At 37.9% G+C, this 22,493-nt stretch overlaps 1 protein-coding gene and 1 long non-coding RNA gene across 2 annotated transcripts in view; one reads left to right on the top strand and one right to left on the bottom strand.

Annotated features, from left to right (window-relative positions):
* Window positions 1-12,968, bottom strand: part of TACR3 (tachykinin receptor 3) — a 31,014-nt gene extending 18,046 nt beyond the window's left edge. The window contains exon 1 of the mRNA XM_042812699.1: window positions 12,502-12,968. Within this exon, the coding sequence (XP_042668633.1) occupies window positions 12,502-12,968 (467 nt within the window). The remainder of the gene's footprint in view (window positions 1-12,501) is intronic.
* The window catches only part of LOC122157210, a 139,376-nt gene that overhangs the window by 472 nt on the left and 116,411 nt on the right, over window positions 1-22,493 (top strand). The gene's annotated exons all lie outside the window — the stretch shown is intronic.

The following is a 22,493-nucleotide window of genomic DNA, read 5'->3' on the forward strand; positions in this document are numbered from 1 at the left end:
TTGTTTATGTTAGTCCTTCGGGCATTCATAGATCATAAAATTTTCAAAGCTATTTGTGTTGTTTACTTTTTGTACTGTCATCTTGGTTTTAGATCATGAAAACCTTTCTTACAGAGTTAGTTGACTGCACGAGTTCCAAATCCATACAGTTTGCTAGATTTTTAACCAGAGTTTGAATTGAAGTCTATCAAACCATCAGACAAGCTGACATTGATTTGAATCAATCTTGTTTTTGGATGATAGCTCTGATGTAGTGCAGTTAGAGGGGTAGCACTCATATAAAATAAAGAAAGGTATATTATTTGTTACATCGAACACTGAGGAACTTGCCCACGAGGTTTAGATACAGACATCAGCTAGAAGCCAATAATAACATTTATAATAGAAACGTTCCTCACAAAAAAAAAAAAGTGCAAGTAATCTCTTGCATTTACATTTACCTGATGTGAAAACAAACTTAAATGAAGACGTTTCTACTTTGTGAAAATTTTATATTTCAAAGACGCATAATTATAGGATAGATATTTGTTTTAGCAAAAATACCCCTTGTATTTGATGGTCAATCACAAACCACATAAGTCCAACATCTGCTGACATTGTGGCAGTCCCTTTTAGCATTAGCAATGCTAATACCTTAAAACATCTAAATGCTGTCAGAAATAGAGACTGATCTGAACCAATTTCAGTTCTGAGTCATCATTTTCTATGTCTAGATTATCAAGCCTATTCTTTTTACATTGATTTTATTGTGTTCAGATATTTTGCCCACAGGGTAATTGATTTCCCTCTCTTTTACCTATTGGTTTTTGTTGGTGTTTTTTTGGGGGGGTTTTTTTGTTTGTTTGTTTTGTTTTGTTTGTTTGTTTGTTTGTTTGTTTTCCCTCCACCTAAAGCCAGAGCTTTTGGCATTACATGTCTATGAAATAATTCTATTCTAGTGTTAGGTATAGCAGATCACATGAAAATATACTTTAGATGGATTGCTACCCTTGTTACCCTCTACCCCCAAGTTCTGTTCTCCAAGGAGTAAGTACAACTTGGACAATGAAGTTAACTTTGTAATCATGAGTCCTGACTTTCACATTGATCTGCCTTGAGGATGGGTTGCCCTATACTGTTCAAAGTGCTGGATGTACTGATAGTATTTGATAACCCACAAACAAGTCATCATTTTCATATGCTTGTGGGAGTCTTAAGGTATCTCCTCTTAGGCTGGAACAATTTCTTTCAATTTTTAGTTTTCTTCAGATTGTAACACTGACATTATTTTATGTGCTACTGTCAGATTTTTATTGCATTCACATTATTCTCATTCCCTGTTACATTATTCTTATTCCCAGTAGGTACCAACAGTATTTCTCTTTGCCTAAGATAAAATTCTGTTGTTATATCTCCCTGTCTGGTGCCTGCCCTTTAAAGTGGTGGATTGTTTGTGTGAAATGACTCATACAGCTGTGCTAATGGAAACATTAACTGTTGTCTATCTGAATGAAGTAAGGCAAAGAACAAGGATCTTTTCCTTTAAAAAACAACAGCAAAAACCAGCTGCAGGTACTTGTCTTTGTTAATGTAACTTTAGTGATGAACCAGCTACTGGCTTTTGCAGAAAACAGGTTACAGAAGCATAACAGCCAATCATTCTATCAAATGAAGTGCAGAGGAGGTAGTGAAGCCTTAAATATTCACTCAATACTGCCTTTGTGCAGGATGGACTTCTCTGACAAGAGAGTGTTGACACCTCTCTCTGTTACTGAGCCTTTGACAACAAAACTATCTTATTCTAATTTGCCAGTACACTAATAATTGCAATTAAATATCTGACATATGTCCTGAGTTGCTTTTCTTAGAAACGAAATTGCTTAATTAACATGCTGAGCTATTGCTTTGTAACTACAATTGTTACACTCCTTCAAATTTTGTCATACAAGTTTGGTAGTGTTTTTCTAGGGAAGCCATCACTGCTGTAAACAAGGACAGTTGAAAAAGGTACAACAACAGTTACAATTTGAAAACCATCTCAGTAGCCATCTCTAGATATTAATCTCTGTAGAGACTGGTAACCAAAGGATACCAGAAGTCCTTTCCTCTTAGCTGTCATTTGTGAAAGAGGCTTTGCCACTTTTGCCCTTAGTTTTGTTGGCTGATGATGTTGCCTTACCATTACTGGTACTAAGGGTTGTTAGGTGTTCATCTTCTAAATGAATGGTAGTTGCTTTTTAAGTGTCACTTGCCTTTGTACCCTGTCCTTTTTATCCTGAGTGTTTCCATCAGGAACGAGAGCTCCTGCTAGCTACAAGCTACAAGCTACAGGTGCCATGCTTATTGCCATGGTTATTGCTCAGAAAATCCGTGAAGGTAAGGAGACTGAGTACGGTGTAACGTGTGTGCATGGTGCAGGACACTGCACCTCTACTGTCCAATTACCCATGGCTTTTTCCTTGGTGTAGCTATGTCATTAAGGCTTACTTCCATAGTCTGCATAGTTACGTGTTTTTTATGACAAAATGCTAGTTAAAAGAGGCAACATCAGACATACCCTCTGAAGTGAAAGGTATTGTTTAAGATCTATTAGAAAGAGCATTGTGTGAGTAGGCCAGGAATAAAAGGGAGAATGCTACATACAAGATCTGGAGAAGAAGCCAAGTAATTGAGTTTGGGAAGAGGCTCCTGAACACTAATGTATAAGAATGAAGTGAAATAAGAATGAAAGAAGATTAGTAAGCAGAGAAAAAAAGAACTTGGGTTGGGAAAAGACACTTAAGATGGTAGGCACTTGAGCTGAAAGAAGATTTATGATGACTACAAGCGACTTGTTGCACTGGTGAAACAAGTTGGGTAGCCACACAAACATGATTCAGCGGGGTGCTTTGCCAGTTCACTTAGTGGTTATTGGATGTCTGTTGTTCAGTCAGTCCCTGGGCTCGAGAAATGGGACTCCCTGCCAAACAAAGGCTCTGAACTCTCACTGAGGTCTTCAGTTTCAGGATTGGACTTCTGATGCTTTCTCTATCCGGGAGGAGTTGGTGATGATGCTGCAGATAGCTTGTTCCACACAACAAAGAGAGAAAGCCAAATCTGAAGTACATGTAAACTGAGAAGACTTATTATGCTCGTTTATCACAACAAGCAAAAGCCATGAGTGCCCTATCCAACATAAACACTAACACTTGCAAGGCACTTATAAAACAGAATGTACACTTTTAGAAATCTAAGGATGTAAAAATGTACAGGTAGAGATTGAAGCCAACACCCGCAAGAATGTGAATTATTCAATATTTGAACTGCATTCTGAGTGTACATAACTGTTCTAAAGAATTTTTAGGTGGCACTAGAATCACTAGCATATAATGTTCAGTTTGCTGTGATCACAGTATATCCCCCTGACATTTCTTTCTTCCAACTGTGACTTGTGTTAGTCTTTGTCCCTAGCTAATTACTATGGAAGTCAGCAAGAGTCATTCCATTGAACATAATGAGAATCAGTCAGGCTGCAAAATATACTAGATGGCTCATCATGATGTGCTTGCTGCAGTGCTTTCTCAGACTGTTTTCTTATCTGCTGAGGTTATAATAGATCAAGTTTCCTTCTGATCTGCTCAATTTAGCCAGTCCACAGTTTACTGCTTGATACTTGTTTCTTAGATTCATGAAATAATAATTAAAAAAATAACACCTTGTTTTCTCTGAAACCATAACAGAGACAATCCTCGTTTGAATAACAGTGGTGAACTCTTTAAGTCACTGTTTATAGCAACAGTTAATCTTGTAGCTCTCTGATAAAAGTGTCCTGAGTTTATGTCTCATTGTTCTGACAATAGCAAATCCTAACTTATCTTTTCTGTAAAATGGTATGCATTGGTTAATACAGGCAGGAAAATCTTCATCTTTTAACACATTATTTAGAAAATTGTTGCAAGAATACTTAGGACATCTGAAAAAAGCTCTGTTGAAAATTGGATTGTAGAGATGCCCATCTGGAGGCGCAGTTGGAACCCTTTAATTATCCTAAGTGATTTGTTTCACCTGTTTACAGTGTGTTTATAAAATCAAATGGAGAAAAAAGTAATCAATTCAGGGCCAAATTATAATGGGAAATTGGGGTTGAACAAAGGAAGAGGCTGAGAGAAAATCATAATGCTTGCATATAAGTGTCTTGTCAGCTGCAGAAAGCCGAGAGCACTTCCTTCATGAATACGCAGATGCTGTTACTCCCTGAAAATAGAAGCTGGTTTTGAAACTTTGTCTCCTAGTATGGATGGGATCAGGTGGTAATTAAGAGATTTTGTTAGGGAAATTGTGATGATTCCCTGCCCCTTCCTTAAAACATGGATGTGAAAAATCCAATTAAATGTCTCTCTAAGGTGGGCACAGTAGATTAAAGGAGGAGGAATGAACTGTGAGGTTGTAGAGACATTTTTTGATTAATGAAAAACAAATGTTCAATTTTTACATTGTCTTCTGCCTACTTAGTGCAAGGCTCAGTCCTTTCTTGTGCAACAAATCTGTGTTCATTCATTTAAGCTGATTTTCTCTGAAGGAAACGGCTACAGGAGTCTTTCAGGACTGTCTGACTGTTGAACGAGACTGATTTTTTGTTGTCAAAAGGATCTGCAGTGGGTGATGTTGCTGTTACGCAGTTTTCACCTTGAAATGAACAGCATAAAGAAAGAGCATATGACAGTGTGATAGGAAAACAAATACACTGTGCAGTTGAGAGGTCAGTGCTTGTTCCCTGAGGGGATGAGTTGGCATTGATTTACCCAAAGGCACATGTGCTACTCTTAGGGAATGGCTGACTTGGTTTGGGTTTGTTAAATCAGGATGTCCAGAGCTTTGCTTTTCACCACCTCTTATCAGACAATTTAAAACAGAAATATTGAAATTTCACAGTATGGCTGAATTCTCATAAATTATGCAGTGTTTTCTACTTGAGAAACATTTCAGTTGTCTGCACTGAGCTAGATTTTTGTAACTGTGTTGTTGATTTTACAAAAGGTGTGCTATATTTATGAATATTAATAGAGACGAGCTAACCATTTTCTTTGGTCTGTCTCATAAATAGGTGGACCCACTTCCCCTGACAGAATGGCTTCTGTTTCTCCTGTTCTTTGGAGTGAGTCCAGATGGCTATCTAGGACCAATTCCTATGCAAAGTCTAAAAAAACTGCTCCATCTGCACAGCCTACAACCATTCTGTTCTTGCCTACATTTCTGACACTGCTACCTGAATGGCTTTTTTTTTTTCTTGTTAGGATAAATACCTAGGGCAAATATTGAGATAGATAGTTTACTCCTTCCCCGGTTATAGGTCTGACAGTTCACAATGTCAGATCATAAGTAGTTAGTTGACATGTTGGATCATTAACTGACTATAGCAGTTTGGTACTGAATGATCATTTATTATGCACTAAAGTTTTATTTCAGTGGAAGGTATGAAAAAGAAGCCTTCCTTCACAAAACACAGACCTATTACAGCTGCTTGTGCATGAATGTAAGTTCTTTGTGATAAGAAGCTTTCTGCTTTTCATTAAGATGACTTCTGCTGGCTAATACCAAAGGGGAAATGCAAATCATTCACTGATCCCATCAAAATCAGGGACTTTTCAGGTGGCCAGCAAAAATTATCCTCAGGTAATTTCTTTCTCATGCCTAGAATTGATTTAGAGGCCAATGATAAACTTTACACAAATGTGAGGTTTACTTTACATTTTTACTTTACATTTACTTTACATTACTTTTACTTTTGTCTAGTAAGCTGCATTTGTTCTGAAATAACTTAGTTTTTGCTAGACACAAATACTGTAAATGATACAAATTTGTGTCTTATTTGGAGAATAAATCAGAAATGCATGCCTGTAGATAATAATATTCAAGGAAAAAAAAACCCTCAACACTAAAAACCAAGCCCTCAACTGTATATGGAAAAGTGTTGCCGACTATATTCTTTTGTAAACTACAAATGCATCTTTTAATAGTTTCCTATTAAAAGATTAATTCCTATTATTTCCTAAGCTATGGATAAGAGCACTGAGAAAATGTACTGAAGTCTGGGACGTTGTCTGAAATGAACTTGTTCACTTGAACATATAATTTGAACTTGTCAGATGTTTGTTCATGCTTTGGATGCAAAGACCTGGGTTAGTTAGTTGCTGCTCTAAGTGTCGCTTTTATTCATAGGCTCATGAGCCTCATTGTTTTCATTCCATCTTTTGAAAACAGCTTGTCAAGTGAAGTACTTACTCAATGCAAAAATAATAATAATTAAAAAAACCAACAGTGATGCCTATATTTATTCCCAGACTGTCTCAGTATGATATTAGCAATGTGACTGACAATATTTTTTACAAAGACTCCTAGGATTCTCTATAGTTGCTAGATCACTATGAGCTTATACAACAACAAGAAATGGGTTATTTTTCTCATCTCTGACAGTCTGAATCCTGTAGCTTATTGGATCAGGATATTCTGCAGAACATTTCACCTCTTTTCTCAGAAAGAAAGAAAGAAAGTCATCAACCTAAGAAAATCATTTCAGGACCCCAGGCCATGTGGTGAACTTAGAAATGACATTTCAAAACGGAGTCCTTTATGGTTTGATCACTTAATGCTCTTCTGCTCAACATTTTCTCTCAATTTCCCAGGACTAATGTTTTTAGAGAGCAGGCTAGTTACTGGAATCCAGAAATATCTCACGATTCACTGTGAAATATACATTTTTGGAACACAGAATATGGAGAAGGGATTTCCCATTTGGATCCTATTGTTTGATTGGCAACATAGTAATAGTAAAAATAGAAATAATGATGATAATTTTCAGAGCTTATCTTTGCATTTTTCTTCCCATGATGTATCTTGATCAAGGCTGATACAATGCTAGAAAGTGATCCATTGGTTTAAGAAAAAAAAGCTGTGTTGAGCTTTAGTCTAGGGACAAAGCAGATGGTGTTTTCTGTACAGTTATGAGATATCAGAGGGAGATAAAGCTAATCAACAATCAAATGTGAAAAAAATGATTATGCAAACCGAAACATACAAAAAACAGACTAGTGAGGTTACAGAAGCTCATTTCACTCGTCTCTTTGAGTGAACATGTTCCTAGATATAAGGGGGAAGCTGAGGGGAATACCACTTGTAAAGCACAAGAAAGCTGTAAAGAAACTAATCTTACTTTTGTTTTTCTCACTTCTGTGTTCATCTCTCTCTCCCTGATCTTCAGTGCAAATTCTGTTTTCTTATCTCTGTACATGAAAATCATTTGAGATGGAGTTTGCAAGAAGTGAGAGGCCAAAGGCTGCAGTTCTGTTAGGGCTGAGCTCTGTGCAGGCAGTGGCAGCCTGCTGGGCAATATAGTTTTTTACTGCGTAGTGGGGAGCTAAGTCCAAAAAACTTGATACCATGGCCATATTCAAGTTCTCTTACCAATATATGCACTGGTGTACATGGCATGTGCTGATGCTAATACCATAGACCACAACGTGGGGTCAGACCCTCTGTGTTCTGAATGGATTGTGTGTTTATACCTTGTTATACAAGCTTGTTACAGAAGACAGTTAGAATACCTGTGACTATGTAGAGGAATTATTGATAACAATCAGTAATTGAGAAATGTTACTGAAAGGTAGAAAACTGACCTATGAATATGTGTACTTCTGCAGATATACTGGAAGTCTAAGAAATAGAGTGGGAAACAAGAGTGACAAGTTTACATAAGGATGTTGGTGAAATAAGCATACTAGAACTAGGAAACTGGGGATTAGGAACATAGCATTGTAATATTACGGTTCATTAAAAAAAGAGATTAGAGTATACAAGAGGAGTAATAACACTTTATTTAAATATAGTTTAAAATCAAATCAGGTAAAACAAATGTATTTGTAAACGGTATAGGATGTTATGGTTTAAAGCTCCAAGTGTGACTCTGAAAAGGTAAACTTTGAGGTTACACACTCAACTAATGCACAGTAATAATGCTGACATGCCACAGGAAATTAGGCTACAAGGGAAGCTAATGCAATAATAGTAGAAGATAACAGTAACTGCTGTACACATAAAATAAACGTTTGGACAACATTAATGACTCCTCTCCTCTATGGAGCATCTAGAAGGAGAACAACAAAGTAGACAAGGCTTAAGGAAGCTTATTAAAAAGAAGTGCGAAGGATAACCAGAAGGGAGGGGGGACTGTGGTAGGACTCAGTCATAGTCTGAAACAGAGATTCTCTAACTACCCAGTGTTTTATTAGTAAAGGCTGAGTTAATCTGGGGTTTGATGGGAGTTCAGCAGTGTGAGCACTATGGGCCACCAGAAATGAATGCTATTGCACCTAACTCTCAGTGCTACCTTTAATTGCTAAATCCTCCTGAAAATACAGTTGCAAGTACAGTCTGTGGAATAAGAAAAAGGGCAGCACATTCTATTGGATGGACCAAAAAAGGGGAAAAGATGAAGTTATTATTGAAATGGGACTTTGACACACAGAGTTAAGAAAAATGGTGATTTACTTTGATAAGCTTCTGATTTGAAGTCAACTGTGGGACTGAACCATTATTAATGGTTCACTAAGGCTGCAAATTAAAAAAAAAAAAAAAAAAAAAGAATTTATGTAAACACCACATGTAGAGAAACTGGAATCTGATATTTAAAAAGATTAGGTCAAATTAGTGGCTTTCTCCTTCTTTTCCCAACAGATTGTAACAAAAAGTTACTTAGGACTTTCCTTTGATATGAGCACACCGTTTTGATACTACAGTGTTGACCTTGTGTTGAGCAGCAGCAATGCATAATTTTTATGTATTTATATTTGTATGATCTATTGGCATATCTGTAAATCATTCAATCAATTGCTTTTGCATGTAAAGAAATTGAATACCTAAGTAATAGTTCTTCAAACAGCAGAAGTTTGTTTATGTACTAGGAAGATGTTGTAAGACATGAATCGGATCAGCAACTACTCACTGTTACTGTTAGAACACTTGTTTAATTCCACAGCAGTTGCTTTTACAAATAGTTAAACTTAATGAAATAAAGGAAGCATTATGGAATTGCTGAGAGAGCAGTAATTGAGGAAGTCATTCTGTAGATATGCTAATAACAGGAAAAATATTCTACTGATGGCATGATATTTTATGCTGTATTGCTATGGCTCCAAACTTCTGCCTTAACCCTCAGATACCTGCAGAGAATTTGTAGGTCTACACACAGAACTGGTCCTGTAATGAGACAACCTTGGGATTGGACATGAAAAGTTCCTGCATACTATTTCCTGCATGCTAGAAACTACAAGGAAGGGATAGTAGGTTTTCAATGACCAGATCAGGATATCCAGAATTGCATGGACAGACAAAAGTAAACGCAGATGACCTTCTATGGTCGTGCACTGGCCACAGGCAAGGACATTTTGCCTCTAGAACCATTTAGGTCATCTTAGGAGCGTTTTATGGGTTTGCTCCCACATGGTAAAGAAACTGCAGTGAGTGCTGGAAGTGAGGTGAGCATGGTACTGTGCAGCTCTGGGCATAGGCTACAGGAATAAAAGAATGCATGTGAAGCAGTGCAGTACAGAATCTCTGCTGCATTTGCCACTTGAGCTGGCTTGTTCAAAGCTGCCTGTGGCAATTCTGCAGTACACTGCAAGCAGCCTGAACAGAAGAAAGAGGAAAAAGATCACCAAGGAGTGGTCAAAAACATGGATAAATCCACACATGTTCAATGGCCAGGAGGTCATACATTGAAGGGAATAGTAATCTTCCATACTTTCATCCTCAATTCCAGCGCCAGCACACCCTAGAGCTGGAACTGCCCGCTCCACAGAAGTTCGTGTCAGTTCAGTCATTTCACAGTGCACACATCTTAGACAGTATGGCCTACAGAAACCCCATGCACAAAATCGGATGTGAAAAGAAAAATAGTATTGCCCATGACCTCTGCTCTGTGATGCTTAATGTCACACTGACTCATTTATTCTCTTGAATGTTAATGTGGTCTAAAATGATCAACAGAGGAAATCTTCAGTGAGTTGCAAACCTTCAGATGTTACAGTTTCTGTTGCAAAATCATCCAACATGATCCCATTCTTTAACTCAGTTGCTTACTGAGTTAACAAACTCAGAAGCTTAACCCTAGCTTTTTTTTTTTTTTAATGAACATAACCATATAACAATGGGTTTACTGGGTTAAAACTAAAGCACAGTCTCCTGTCTGAAGCACTGGTTGAACTTTTGCAGAAAGCAAATAGAAATCAGTGTTTTAAAAAATATCCACCCAACTAATCTGTGCTATCGATTAGGGCAGACTACACATTCAGTGAAATTCTTCAGGATTCACTTATAATTATCAGTTTTCCTTTTGACACTGAAGAGAGGTAGCCAGGAAATGGTTAAAGGTGCTCAACACATCAGATGTTATTTGATATAAAATAAAAAGAATGGCAGTGTGAATCAGGAAGGAGTGACAGACTGCTTTTCTGTTGGCTTTAAACCACGCTGCTTTAGTACTGAAGAGACCTCACCTAAAACAACATCGTAGAGTCATCATTGTTCCTGTTGTTCCCCCAGAGGGCTGAAGGAAGGGGGAACTGTGATTCCCTTGTGCATTTTTGAGATCAAAAAAAAGAATTAGAGGGAGCAGCAGCAGGAACTAACTCATTACTGAGCATCAAGTGTTTCACACTGTTACAGCAAGGAAAACATTCCAATGCATTTATATCTGACTATTGTGTTTTTAACAGTCAGTGTGGAGCAGCAAAGAATCCTTCCTTTTCCCAAAGAACTGCATATATAAAACATCCTGACCTTCTTTTTTTCAGTTTCTTAGCATATTTAGGAACTTTCAGGATAGTTCTGATACTATCTGTGGATATTTTAGTCATAAGAATGAAAAAGCCTTCCTCAGAATGTCCTAGTATCTTGGCTCATCTGGTGACATGGACAGCTGTAGGATTAACAGCATCAATTAAAAAATTTTGTCCTTCTCAGAACCTTAAGTGAGGTGAGTATCTTTAGCTAATCTGAATTGGCAACGCAAGAAATCCTTGTCTGGTTAAAGACATTATCACTGGTTTTATGCTACCTCTCCTTTATGGAAACTAACAGTTGGGAACAAGATGCATCACTGGAAGGAGGAAAGAGCTCTGATCTCCTCCTGTCTTTACATATCTGAAGAGCAAAGAGATAGAGGAGTTGCTTAGACTCCAGTTTTCTCTTGCACTTCCAACTTTACAGAACAAATATTCTCATCCAGCATCTGAATGAGAATGCCATCCAAAATCCACAACTATTACAGCCAACAGCAAATCATCCAAAGCACCGAGAACAGTGCAACAACATATTTCCATTTTTTCACCTGGAATCAAGTAATTTCCAAAGCTTAAGAAGATTGAGTGCACCTTGCAAAATCTGAACTACTGAAAGTGCTGCAGCTGTGCCACATCAATTCATGCAGGATGCATAACATGATTTTAATATATATGGAAAAGAGTTTTGTGAGCAATTTCACTGCATTACTAATAGGACAAAAAATAATGAAGAGAGATTTGAAATACAAAGCAAGCTGCTTTTCAGAATGAAAATCCAGGAAAGTGTTGGTTTTCTGAAGCATGTGTTAAGTTAGCTTGCCAGTACAGCCCACGTGAAATTGATCATAAAGAAAGGAGCATTTCCTATGGGAGAATCACAGCACCTTCTGAGAAAAATGATCCATTAAAGCATCTATGCTGGAAATCTGACAACTGCATCTCCCTCTGTGCTCTACAGAGACTACAGCTGTCCTATTCAATTACTGTCAAGAGCACAAAGGTAAAGTTTTTCCCTGTCCTGTTTTCTTTCAGTCTCACATGCTGCTTTGCTGCAAGTAATCAGAAAAAAGGAAAAACAACCAAGCACTTTGAATCCATGTTCTTACCTGAGCTTTGGGTATGCACAGATGGCAACCTAAATAGTCTCATTAGTTAAAATCAGGAGGAACCAGGCAGCTCAGCTCTTTTTGTGAGAAGAGCCATGAAAAACAGAACCTGAAGTGATTTCTGAGGAGGAGGAAAATGCTTCTGCCAGCTGCAGAAATACAAAGAGGAGGGAAATTTGAAATGCCCTCCCTTTGCATGAAATCTCTACAACTCCTCATTGATATGAATTAGATGGCATTGGCTGAGGAACAGGTGTTGTTTTTGCAGGTGGGGAAAGCAAAACCCTGAGCAATGACTGCTCTCACAGGATTATTACTAGAAGATGGAGCACAAAGCACAGCTGGAGTGAGTGAGAGGGAGTGTTCGTTGTAAGAGAAAGCAAGAGAGTAAAACAAATGAAAGGCTGAAGGAGAAAGACCAAAGACAGAGGAAAAAAAAGTGCGTTATGGAGAGACCTTGAAGAAGCACATAAGAGCACAATCGATGAACTACTGAGGACTCTACCTCTCATCACTTAATGGTTGCTATGTCTGAATATTTATTTCAGCAGAGAAGTCTGATCTAAATTGCTCACCCCTGTGCTTTATCTCTCTTTTCTCACCTGTCCACAGCAATCGCTGTCATGGAGTAGATGCTGGCGAAGACAGCTGTGATGGGGAAGAAGTTGTGGAAACGGCAGTAAGCCTCTCCAAAGTACCACTCGCTGTGCAGTGCATAGATGAAATTGATGAGAGTATTGAAAGCAGCCATGGAGGCATCAGAGAAGGCCAGGTTCACCAGGAAGTAATTGGTCACGGTCCTCATGCGCTTATGAGCCAGGATGATCCAGATGACAATGAGATTTCCAAAAATGGCCACTGCCACCACACCACCATATGCCAGAGACCACAAAGCGATGCGCCAGGAGGGCTGCACAAACTGGTTGGAGAAGTTGGCTGCAAGAGGGGTAGAAGCATTTCCAGCTGGCACTTCCAGCGCCTGTCTCCAGGGGTCTCCTGCTGCAGCAAGGCTCATGTTCCACCTGCTGCTCATGCTTGCATTCCAGTTGGCTGTGGGGACAGAATTCATCTCGAATGTTGCTCTCCTTTCTTCAGGGAATATCTCTCCCACCTCCCACCGCCTTATCCTTCAGAATCCCCCCAAAAAGATAAGAAGAGGAAAGAAGGAAAAAAGAAAGTTAGGCAGCACAGCAAGGACTGGGAAGGAGAGAGCTGTCAGAGAAAGCTTTGGCTGTGCTGTTCAAACAGTTAGAAATGCTGTACTAGCTGAGTCAGAAAAGCTATCTGTGGATAAAGAATCTCATTCCTCCTCTGTGCAGCCACCTCTTGCTTTTGGTTTTGCTGAAGGAGAATGGGACTGGGATCTGAGGCACGTTTTATAGGCTTATGAGTTGTCAGCGTCATGAAGGGAGTGGAGTGATAAGCTCCATCGGCTGGTAAGACAACACCTCTTTCTCTCTGTTTTCTCTCCTCCCCTTTTATTTCATTCATTGTCAGCAGCAGCACTTTCAGGAGAGCACCACGAGGAATATGAATCCTTCTCTCATTTCTTTTGAGATTTGTTTTATGTTGCCTTTCTTTAGCTTTCATCATTGCACATCTTTTTTAAATTGCCTTTTTGCCCTGTCTGTACAGAGGTTAATTAGCTGGCTTATTTGAACGTCTAAAAGACCAAGACTTTTTTTTTTTTTTTATTAAAATTCTTTCCAGATCTGCTTTTCTGCTACTGTCTTTTCATTTTGTGCATGCTTTCCTTTTAATCATTCTGTTACCTACAGGTTTGTAATAGCGATTTCTTTCAGGTAAAGAAATACATCTCGTGATGCAATTAGCATCACAAAACACTTATAAAACTAAAATGTGACTACTTTTTTGTACAGCGTTTATATTGGTTCCTGCAGAGCCATTTGCATATTCAGCAGAGACTGTTGAAACAGCCCTAAATATAGATGTACTTAGATATGGGTAAGATACTAGTGATTTGTTTTCTTTGAGTGTTCGGGGAAAAAAAAAGAAAAGAAAAAAAAAGAAAAGAAAAAAAAAGAAAAAAACCACAAAGCATACTTTGACTTGATTTTTCTTATTTGCATTTATTTCACACTTAGCTTAGTACTATTATTATTTTGAGCAAATGATTTTTAGATTCAGTGATTTCTATACTGGTAGAAAAAGGTAAATGAGCAAATGGAACACTTCGTGTTTTCACATGCAAGAAGTCAGTTTTCTTTTTAATGTCAGCAATAGCTGGCATAGAGATTGCATGCTTTGTGCAAGGGTTGACTGCAAGGGACTTCAACTATCAGGTCTTTGCTAGTTAATTGGCTGCAGTCTTCAAGAAGAAAATGTGTTTTAGTGCAATCCACTCCATGCTTCAACAATTCAGAGCTGCTGCTACTTGTCATCATCTGGGATTTCAGCTGTATAGCAGTGGGAGCAGTTCAATACCCCATATTAGCAGACACACATTCTACATATTTTAAAATAAAATATTCACAGAAAAATAAAATAAAATATTCCCGTGTGCCACTTCTTCCCTGCTTTATTTACCCATTGGAAGTACTGCATATTAGCTGCTGTGTCTTCGGTTTTAATTTGAATGCCTGAAATTGTGGCTATTTCTGTATTTCTAAATTCTTTTGAGGTCTAATCCACTGACATGATCCCAATCAGCAGCCTACAAGAGCTCTGCTGAAATCCACCTTCGCTACAGCATATCTAGAACCTATCCACGCACTGCACATCCTTCTCATGGGAAAACCATGGGAGTCAATCCCATAGTTCCCTGTATTGCTTCCTACATCTTCCATCTGCATCAGTCTTCATCCTCTCCTTGGACCTAAGCACGAAGGAGGGAGTAGTAGTTCACACACCATTTCTCTGTTACTCCTTGTGTCCTATTCTCACAAGATTCCATTATAAGGAATCGTCAGAACAGCAGAGGCTGTAGTACTGCCATAGTGAATTGAAGCTGCACAGTGAATGGTAAACTAAGCTTCTCTGCCTTTTCCAATGCATGAAGAATACGGGACTCACTAATTACAGCAGAGATTTCAGCACCCAGCTCTTGACATTAAAATCTTCATCCATGACTCTCACATGGCTTTAAGCCAGAAAGCAGAAACCCAAGCCTGTGCCCTGCCTCTATATACTTTTGTGCCCACCCTAGGAATACCAGACTGTACCCTTTTACTAAGTTGACCTGTTTCCCACCTTTCCACGTGAGATGACCAAGCCCTCGTTCCCCATATGCTTCTGAAAAAGCTCCTGCTACATCCAAAAGACTACAGCAAAGAGGTAGGTTGACCTGTCCGTCAGCACATATCTCACTAGCAATTAACTAATGAAGGAAAGAGTTAAGGAATGCAGCAATTGGCTCTTGCTTAAAAGGTCAGTTCACTTGAACAGTGAAGTCGGCTGTGCTTTTCTGTCAAAATTTGTATTGATTGTATGTGTACTGATTGAAGTTTCATCAGTTGAAGCTCATCAGCTGTCAGTTTCTCAAGTAAGTTTTACAGCAACTTCGGTGAAAGCATTTGTATTTGCTAACTTATATGTAGCAAAATCTGTCTGACTGGTGAAATTTATTTAAAGGAGCAGTGCAAAGGACCAAGATTTTTTTTTTTTCCTCATTCTTGCAGAAAAGTATGATAGTTGTAGAGCATATTCATTCTGGTATTTTCTTCTGAAACTGTTATAAGCATGCCATTTTTTTGCCCATTCCAGGTTACATATATTCACAGTGGGAATTTTTGTATAGGTAATATACAAACATACAATATATTATAATCAGTTTGAGAGTGTTTTCTCATCATATGCTATTTGCTGTTCTCTTTTATCCTTGCATTGATAGCTTTGCGCTCACACAGTTCCATGTGGTTGTAGTTGTTATATTTCCCCTTGCCATAGCTTCGCAGAATTACTGAGGAAAGTGTAAGAAACATCCAAACTGTGATTAAGAAACTAACCATGATTGTCTGTAGTTCTTCCTTTCCCTTATATTGAAGCTATTTTATCACAGTTCCAACCACAGCTCTCCTGCTGAGCTTGAAGCAGAGGATAAGCTCTTGTCTTAGCATTTTGACTCTAAGGTAGATTTAGAAATTTTTCTGTTCTTTGCTATTTATGGAACTATGATTTCATCTTGTACAGATCTTCCAATGTAACTTGAAGTTTTCATTTGAAGTCACTCTTCCACTAAATTCACTTGTACAGCATGGGAGAGAGCCAGAGAATATCAACAGCAGTTCACAAGTAGGGGTTTATAGGAAAACAACATCCTGTACAGCATACTTATGTGGTGTGTGTGCTAACTTGCATTGCTGTAAATTGCAGTTGTCCTGTGTGGTCTTTTTCTTTTGCATACAGCACCAAGAGCACAGCTAAGTTGGCTTTTTGGGGGGATTTGCTTGCTTATGCTTAATTGCATGACCTCCTTTCTCTACCTCCTTACCTAAACCCCTAGCTGAAAGAAGTGATCCTTCATCAGAAATTGTGGTGACCCCAATTGTTTTCTTCATTGGGGTGTTACTCAGCTGCTTTTGTATCTCTGTACCAATCAGGCAAAATTTTAGTTATTGTAGGAGAATGTTAGCAATTTAAAAGTCATAACACTGTCCTATTTTTTTTGTGACTGCTTGTTCTCGTTGTGCTGCTGTCATGACAGTGTCAGTCTACCCGGATTTTGAACAGTTTGCTTTTATTTATGAGGCTTAATGCATAGCTAGAAAGCTCAGTTTGAATCTCGTTTTTGATTTTTGCATATGAATGCAAAATCTTTCTTGCCATCACCAACTGAAGCTGGTTCAGTAGGATATCAGGCAACTATACAAGCATGTGAGTAAGGCTGCTGAAGCAAAGGCGAGGTCAAACCCAGAAGTATTGCATATGGCTCTTCTTCACAGAGGTGGCTAAAAGTCTGGGAACAATCCCATTCACTGCTAGATCATTTAGTTCCCAAGTTCCCTGATCCTTAACCTCCCACCTATGTTTCCCAAAAGCATATGGACTCTGCATGAATGCCCCATTTTTTTTTGTTTTCCCTATTTTTATAGCAAAAAAAAACCAAACTATTTTTCTTGTAAAACGCCCTATAGGAGAAATGTTACTATTTTCTCTATGTTAAAGAATGAAAGAATCAATAAACTATAGTACAGATTTACTAGCTCAGTAATTAAAATAATGCTTTCATGCAATTATTGGAACTGTGTATTTCCTTCTCATTTGAAGGATTTCCATCGAGGCAGGTGGGTTTCTCCAAGTGGTGGCTTTCTCCATACACTGTGGACTGCACCTGGGTGAATACTCTTGATGGGTGAATTATAAATTCATTTAAAAATTGAAGTTGTGGGTCAAAATGGCAATTAGTAATTAAATACAGTTAATAGCTGTAGCCAAAAGAATGTAGAGAAATGGGAGATTTTCTAGAGTTAATACTTCTATATGATCAGAAAGAAACCATTAAACTTTGTTTCAAAATTTGTTTTTGGAAAACAAATAGAATGCTATCCCTTCTTACAAACACACCAATAACATTTAAATCATTAGAAATCTTACTATGGATTTCCATTTTTGATCAGCCTATAAAAAAGGATTGACCACAAAAATCTGTTGTTGATTTACATTTGTTGCAGTTGTGTCTGAGAATCTACAGTGTTCTCTATATGCATACAGGTCTAGTCAGTGCTTTGAAATGCTTCTTTAAAGCTATCGGATTTTTCCACTGCTTTGTTTTTGTTTTTGTTTTTCCTCTCCTCTTAATTTTCTTTTTCTGTTCCCCCCCCCCCATCTTTGGTAAATTTATGCCAGCTGCAAACTGGGATGAAGATTTTCCAGCCCTTTCAACCTCTTAAACTAAACACAAGATGAAAATAATTAGAATAAATGATGACCGTCAAATTTTCTAGAACTATGGTTTTTTATAAAGAAGTACTGAGATAATAGCAATGCTAAGACTCTTATGATCTGCTGATAGGCATAACTGGTGTGGTATAATAGGATTGCATCTGTTTTTACTTGCTTTTTGAGACTTGGTGTAGAAAGCTATCACTTGTGCCAACCCTTTTTCCTTCTAATTCTAAGAATAGGTGTAGTAGAACACAAAAATACCAACAAAATAATTGAATATAGAAACTTCACCAGTAAAATTAATTGTCAAGTATTTTTGTATTTAGGAGATCAAGAAAACTTCAGATTGGAGGCTTCAGAAAAGGGATGTTATTTAGTGTTATGTAGAACTAATGTGAGTGATGTTGTGGAGCGTCTGTCAGTCTTCAGCAATTGTTCCATTTCTTTTCTCAGTGTGAAATAATTTGTATTTAACTTGATTAGTTCTTGGAGTTAGAAATTGATTGGACATTAGAGTAGACCTAAGCCATTTTGTTGTTTTTTGGCACATTAAAGGCATGGCACCATACTTACTCATCCCTCTTCTCATATATCTGCAGCTATTAAATTTATTAATGCATTGGTAGCCAGTTATTTCAAAGGGCTTTTCTTCGCTTGAAAAGATATCTTTTGAAGCAGCATAAAATATCAAGAATTGAAATATTTTTCCCAGTGTCACGTCCCAGTGAAGCATTTGCCTCGTGGCTTTTCATAGAACTAGTTTCTTTTAAAATATGTTGCAAGGAAATGTATTGGCTCTGCCTTTAACTGCCTAGGAGATGAGAAGATTCCTCTCTTGTGAGTGGGAGTATCGTAACGCAACAGAGATGCTATCCAATCCTTGTGCTAGAACTTGTGTATGTAAGCAAAAGCAGTCTTTTCAGTGGGTATACAATTACTTCCAGACTCAATTTTCCATCACCTTTCAGGTCTACTATATAATAAATACTTTAGAAAACAATGGAAAAACAAAAATAGCCCTTCGTATTGTTGCAAAAAATATTATGCCTACTGTTTAGATTCACACCATCAGTTGTATGAGAGGTTCAGATAGCCACTATCCTGTTTTCAGACACTTCTGAAAGGAGAGAAGCCTGTGGCGGGAAAGAATAGGACAGTATAGATCTCAGCTAGATGCTTAATATTTAAAACTGGCTGAAATTCTAAAGTATGGCAATTAATGCAATTTCTTGATGCTTTGTTCACTGTGGTATTTGTGGATGTAATGGTGCAGTTTCTTCTCTCACTGTGGTGTATTTTTGTATTTGTGAGTTCCACAGTCTAGTTATGCATTGTAGGAAAAATTTTATCGTTTAAAGTGTTAGACTTCTCATTTCATTGTGTGCTATCCTAAATGTTAGTCTCCTCTTTCTCTTTCACTAAGGAATGTATGAGCTGAGGTTTATATAGTTGAAGAGCTAATGTGCGGAGTTGCTCAATGACCCTGCTGTTCAACATTTCTTTGTTTCTAACTCTTTTTTCAGCTGTTTTCATTTATTAAAAAAAAAAAATAGTTGTCATTGCTGAGCCTTTGCAAGAGATTTTTACAAGAAAAACAATTCCTGATTTGAATTGAATTTTCGTTTTGGGAGAAATAGTTTTCCTTCCCACACTGTTTGTACATTTACTGGATATGTGAGGCAAAGATTACCATTTGCACTGGGGTTTAAAGGTGCCCGGAATGTAACTACATTCCCAAGCACTGGGATTGCTGCTATTCACAACATCTGGATTTCACATCTTGATGTGTGTCATGGAGTGTCGATACCCTGCAATCTTGATCAGAGACAAAGTTGAAACATACAGCTGTTTTCCTCTACCTCCTGTACTCAACTGTGTTTGCAACAAGTCCTGCGTGAAGGAACAGGTGCTCAGTGCCAGGTGTGATTCAGACAAGGGCATGCCTTGCTCTGATAATGAGCTCAGGCTGTCTGAGCCAAAGAATTGATTGAGGCCAACTTTTCTTCTGGAATATTGTACTGAGGTACAGCTACGCTGAAACTGCTTTTAGAATAAAGTAATATTCAGCATGCATGAGGATGAGTTATTTTAGAGAGATTAAATAGCAATAAATAAAAATGCAGCCTGTTTTGGATCAGTAACCAATTTTTTTTTTTTAATTTTTTATTTTTTTTTTTTTTGTGGGGGGGGGGGGGGGAGGGATAACTTTCATTCTTCTTTTATGAAGGAAGTAGTGATCCTACCTCAGCCATTGTGAGTTTTGATCTTCAGATCCTCCCAGTGGTCTAAATACATTTACTTTTCATTATTACTAGCCTTGCTTGACCCTCTGTTTTATAACTACTGCACATGGGATATGACTACAGAAGTGGAATAGCTGGTACAGTAAGGTGCCTGTCTCTGAATGTAATTTGAAATGTACCACTGTTCTGTGAAAAATAATTCTTATCCATTTACTGTCATGGTCAGCTATGGCTTTAAGAGGAAAACACATTATGCAGTGTGCAAAGCTAGAAATTTTTTGAAAGTGCTTAAAATTTTTTGTTTGAAAACATAAACAGTATTTTAAATATCGTAGATTGATCTGAGGAGTTTTAGCTGATAGCAGTCTGGAGAGAAGGGCAAAGGAGTGAAATGGATTATGGTGCAATAAGCATTGTCTTGGAATATTGTGACTAGATTTCTTTCCTGCCGTTATTCTTTTTGTCTTTACATTCTTCAGTGCAGTCCTTGAAACAAATTACTGTGAAGTCTTTACTGAACTAAAATGTTCTTCAATTGCTGTGCTGTATTTTCTCCAGAGGGAGACAAATTATTTGCAACTGTAATTATAGGCATACTTGCCTTTTCCTCCTTTTCCAGCTGCTCAAGTGCCTGTCTGATGTCATAAGCGAGATCAACTAGTGTCTTACTCATGTGCATACTCATACACATTTGTCCTATATCCTTCTTTTCTTTTAAATCATTTCAGTAATGATTTTCTGTTTTTCAAATTTGCATTTAACAACAGAATTATGGAGTCACGGAAATTAGAGACAAAAATTATTTCTATTAGAACTTGCAGGTTTTGAACCTGTGGTCATCAAACCAATGATTAGCTGCTGCTGCAATTTGAAATTCCTCAGGACCTGTTTGTAAGCCATTCAAATATTTCAATCAAAAAGACGCCTACACCAATCAATACATCAATCAAAAAGACACCTAATAGCAACACAGTTTTCTCTGCCTCCTACGGTGCTTTTTCCAGTGCTTACATTCCTTCTAAATATTCAAATTAAGGGGAATTTTACTGGTAACTTTTCTCTCTCTTGGGGTTACTGAAATCTATGTCATATATAATAAAATGTGCAAGTGTATTCATACATAATAAAATTCATATTTTAAGCTCTTAGGCAAGATGGAGAGACACAAATGGAATCATAATAACTCAGGGCTGAGTGAAAGCAGGAAATAAGATTTTCAGGTAATTTATCCATGTAATTCATCGAGCATCAATGACCCGTGTGTGTTTCTCTGTTACCTGAAAAGAACAATTTGCTTTTTAACAGAATGCTTCAGAGCTGTTGTCATAGGTTCACATGCTTCTCACCAACAGATAAATCTGCAAACATCATTTTGGCATCAAAATTTGTGTGGATCAATTGTATATGTAAAGTCTGAAATGACTTGAATATGCTGAATCATACTTGCAGTACTTGGCTTCAGGTGTTGTGTGAATTTCAGTTGTCTAGCTGTGGGGCTCTGATTGCAGTTATAACAGTAATGTATGTAGATGTGTCTATGTTGCCCTTTCATTTTTATATTTTGGTAATACATTAAACTATAACAATGTGAAAGAGTATTTAGAAAAGAAAGCAAGAAGAAAAAATTAAGTTCAGATAATAGCAAATTCATAGACTCACTGAATTCTCATAGAATGGCTTGGGTTGGAAGGGACCTCAAAGATTATCAAGTTCCAATTTCTGTGCCACAACCAGGGCTGTGAGCAAGTAGATGCAGTACTAGATTAGATTGCCCATGGCCCACCCAGCCTTGCCTTGAAGCCTCTAGGAACAGGGCATCCACAATCTCTTTGAGCAATCTGTTCCAGCACCTCATCATTCTCACAGTAAAAATCTCCCCCCAGCATTTAATGTAAATCTCCCTCCTTTACTTTCAAACCATTCCCCCTTATCCTATCGCTATCTACCCTTATAAAAAGATGATTTTCCTCATGTTTATAAACCACCTTTAAATACTAGAAGGCAGCAGTGAGGTCTCACCACAACTCCTCTTTTCCAGACTGAAAAAGCCCAGTTCCTTCAGCCAGTCTTCATAGGAGAGGTGCACCACTAGGTGGCCATCCTCTGGATCCTCTCCAAAAGCTCCACATCTTTCTTGTGTTGAAGGCCCCAAACATGGATGCGGTACTCCAGATAGGGCCTCACAAAGGCAGAGCAGAGGGAACAATCCCTTCCCTCAACCTGTTTGCCACCCCTCTCTTGATGCAGTCCGGGATACTGTTGGACTTCCAGGCTTCAAGGGCACACTGCTGGCTCTTGTCTGGCCTTCTGTCCATCAGAACCCCCAGGTCTTTCTTTGGCAGAGCTACTCTGAAAGAGTTCTTCTCCCTGTCTGTACTTCTATCTGGGATATTAGTTAAATACAGCTACTTAGTTATGCAATACTGATTTTAGCGTGCCCTCTGATTGAATCCATTTGTCTTTAATATATACTACTGATATTGATTATAAAGAATAAATAAAGATTT

The sequence above is a fragment of the Centrocercus urophasianus genome, unplaced genomic scaffold (assembly GCF_019232065.1).
Source record: "Centrocercus urophasianus isolate 14NV4802_14NV808 unplaced genomic scaffold, USGS_Curo_1.0 seq_13, whole genome shotgun sequence".
Lineage (NCBI taxonomy): Eukaryota > Metazoa > Chordata > Aves > Galliformes > Phasianidae > Centrocercus > Centrocercus urophasianus.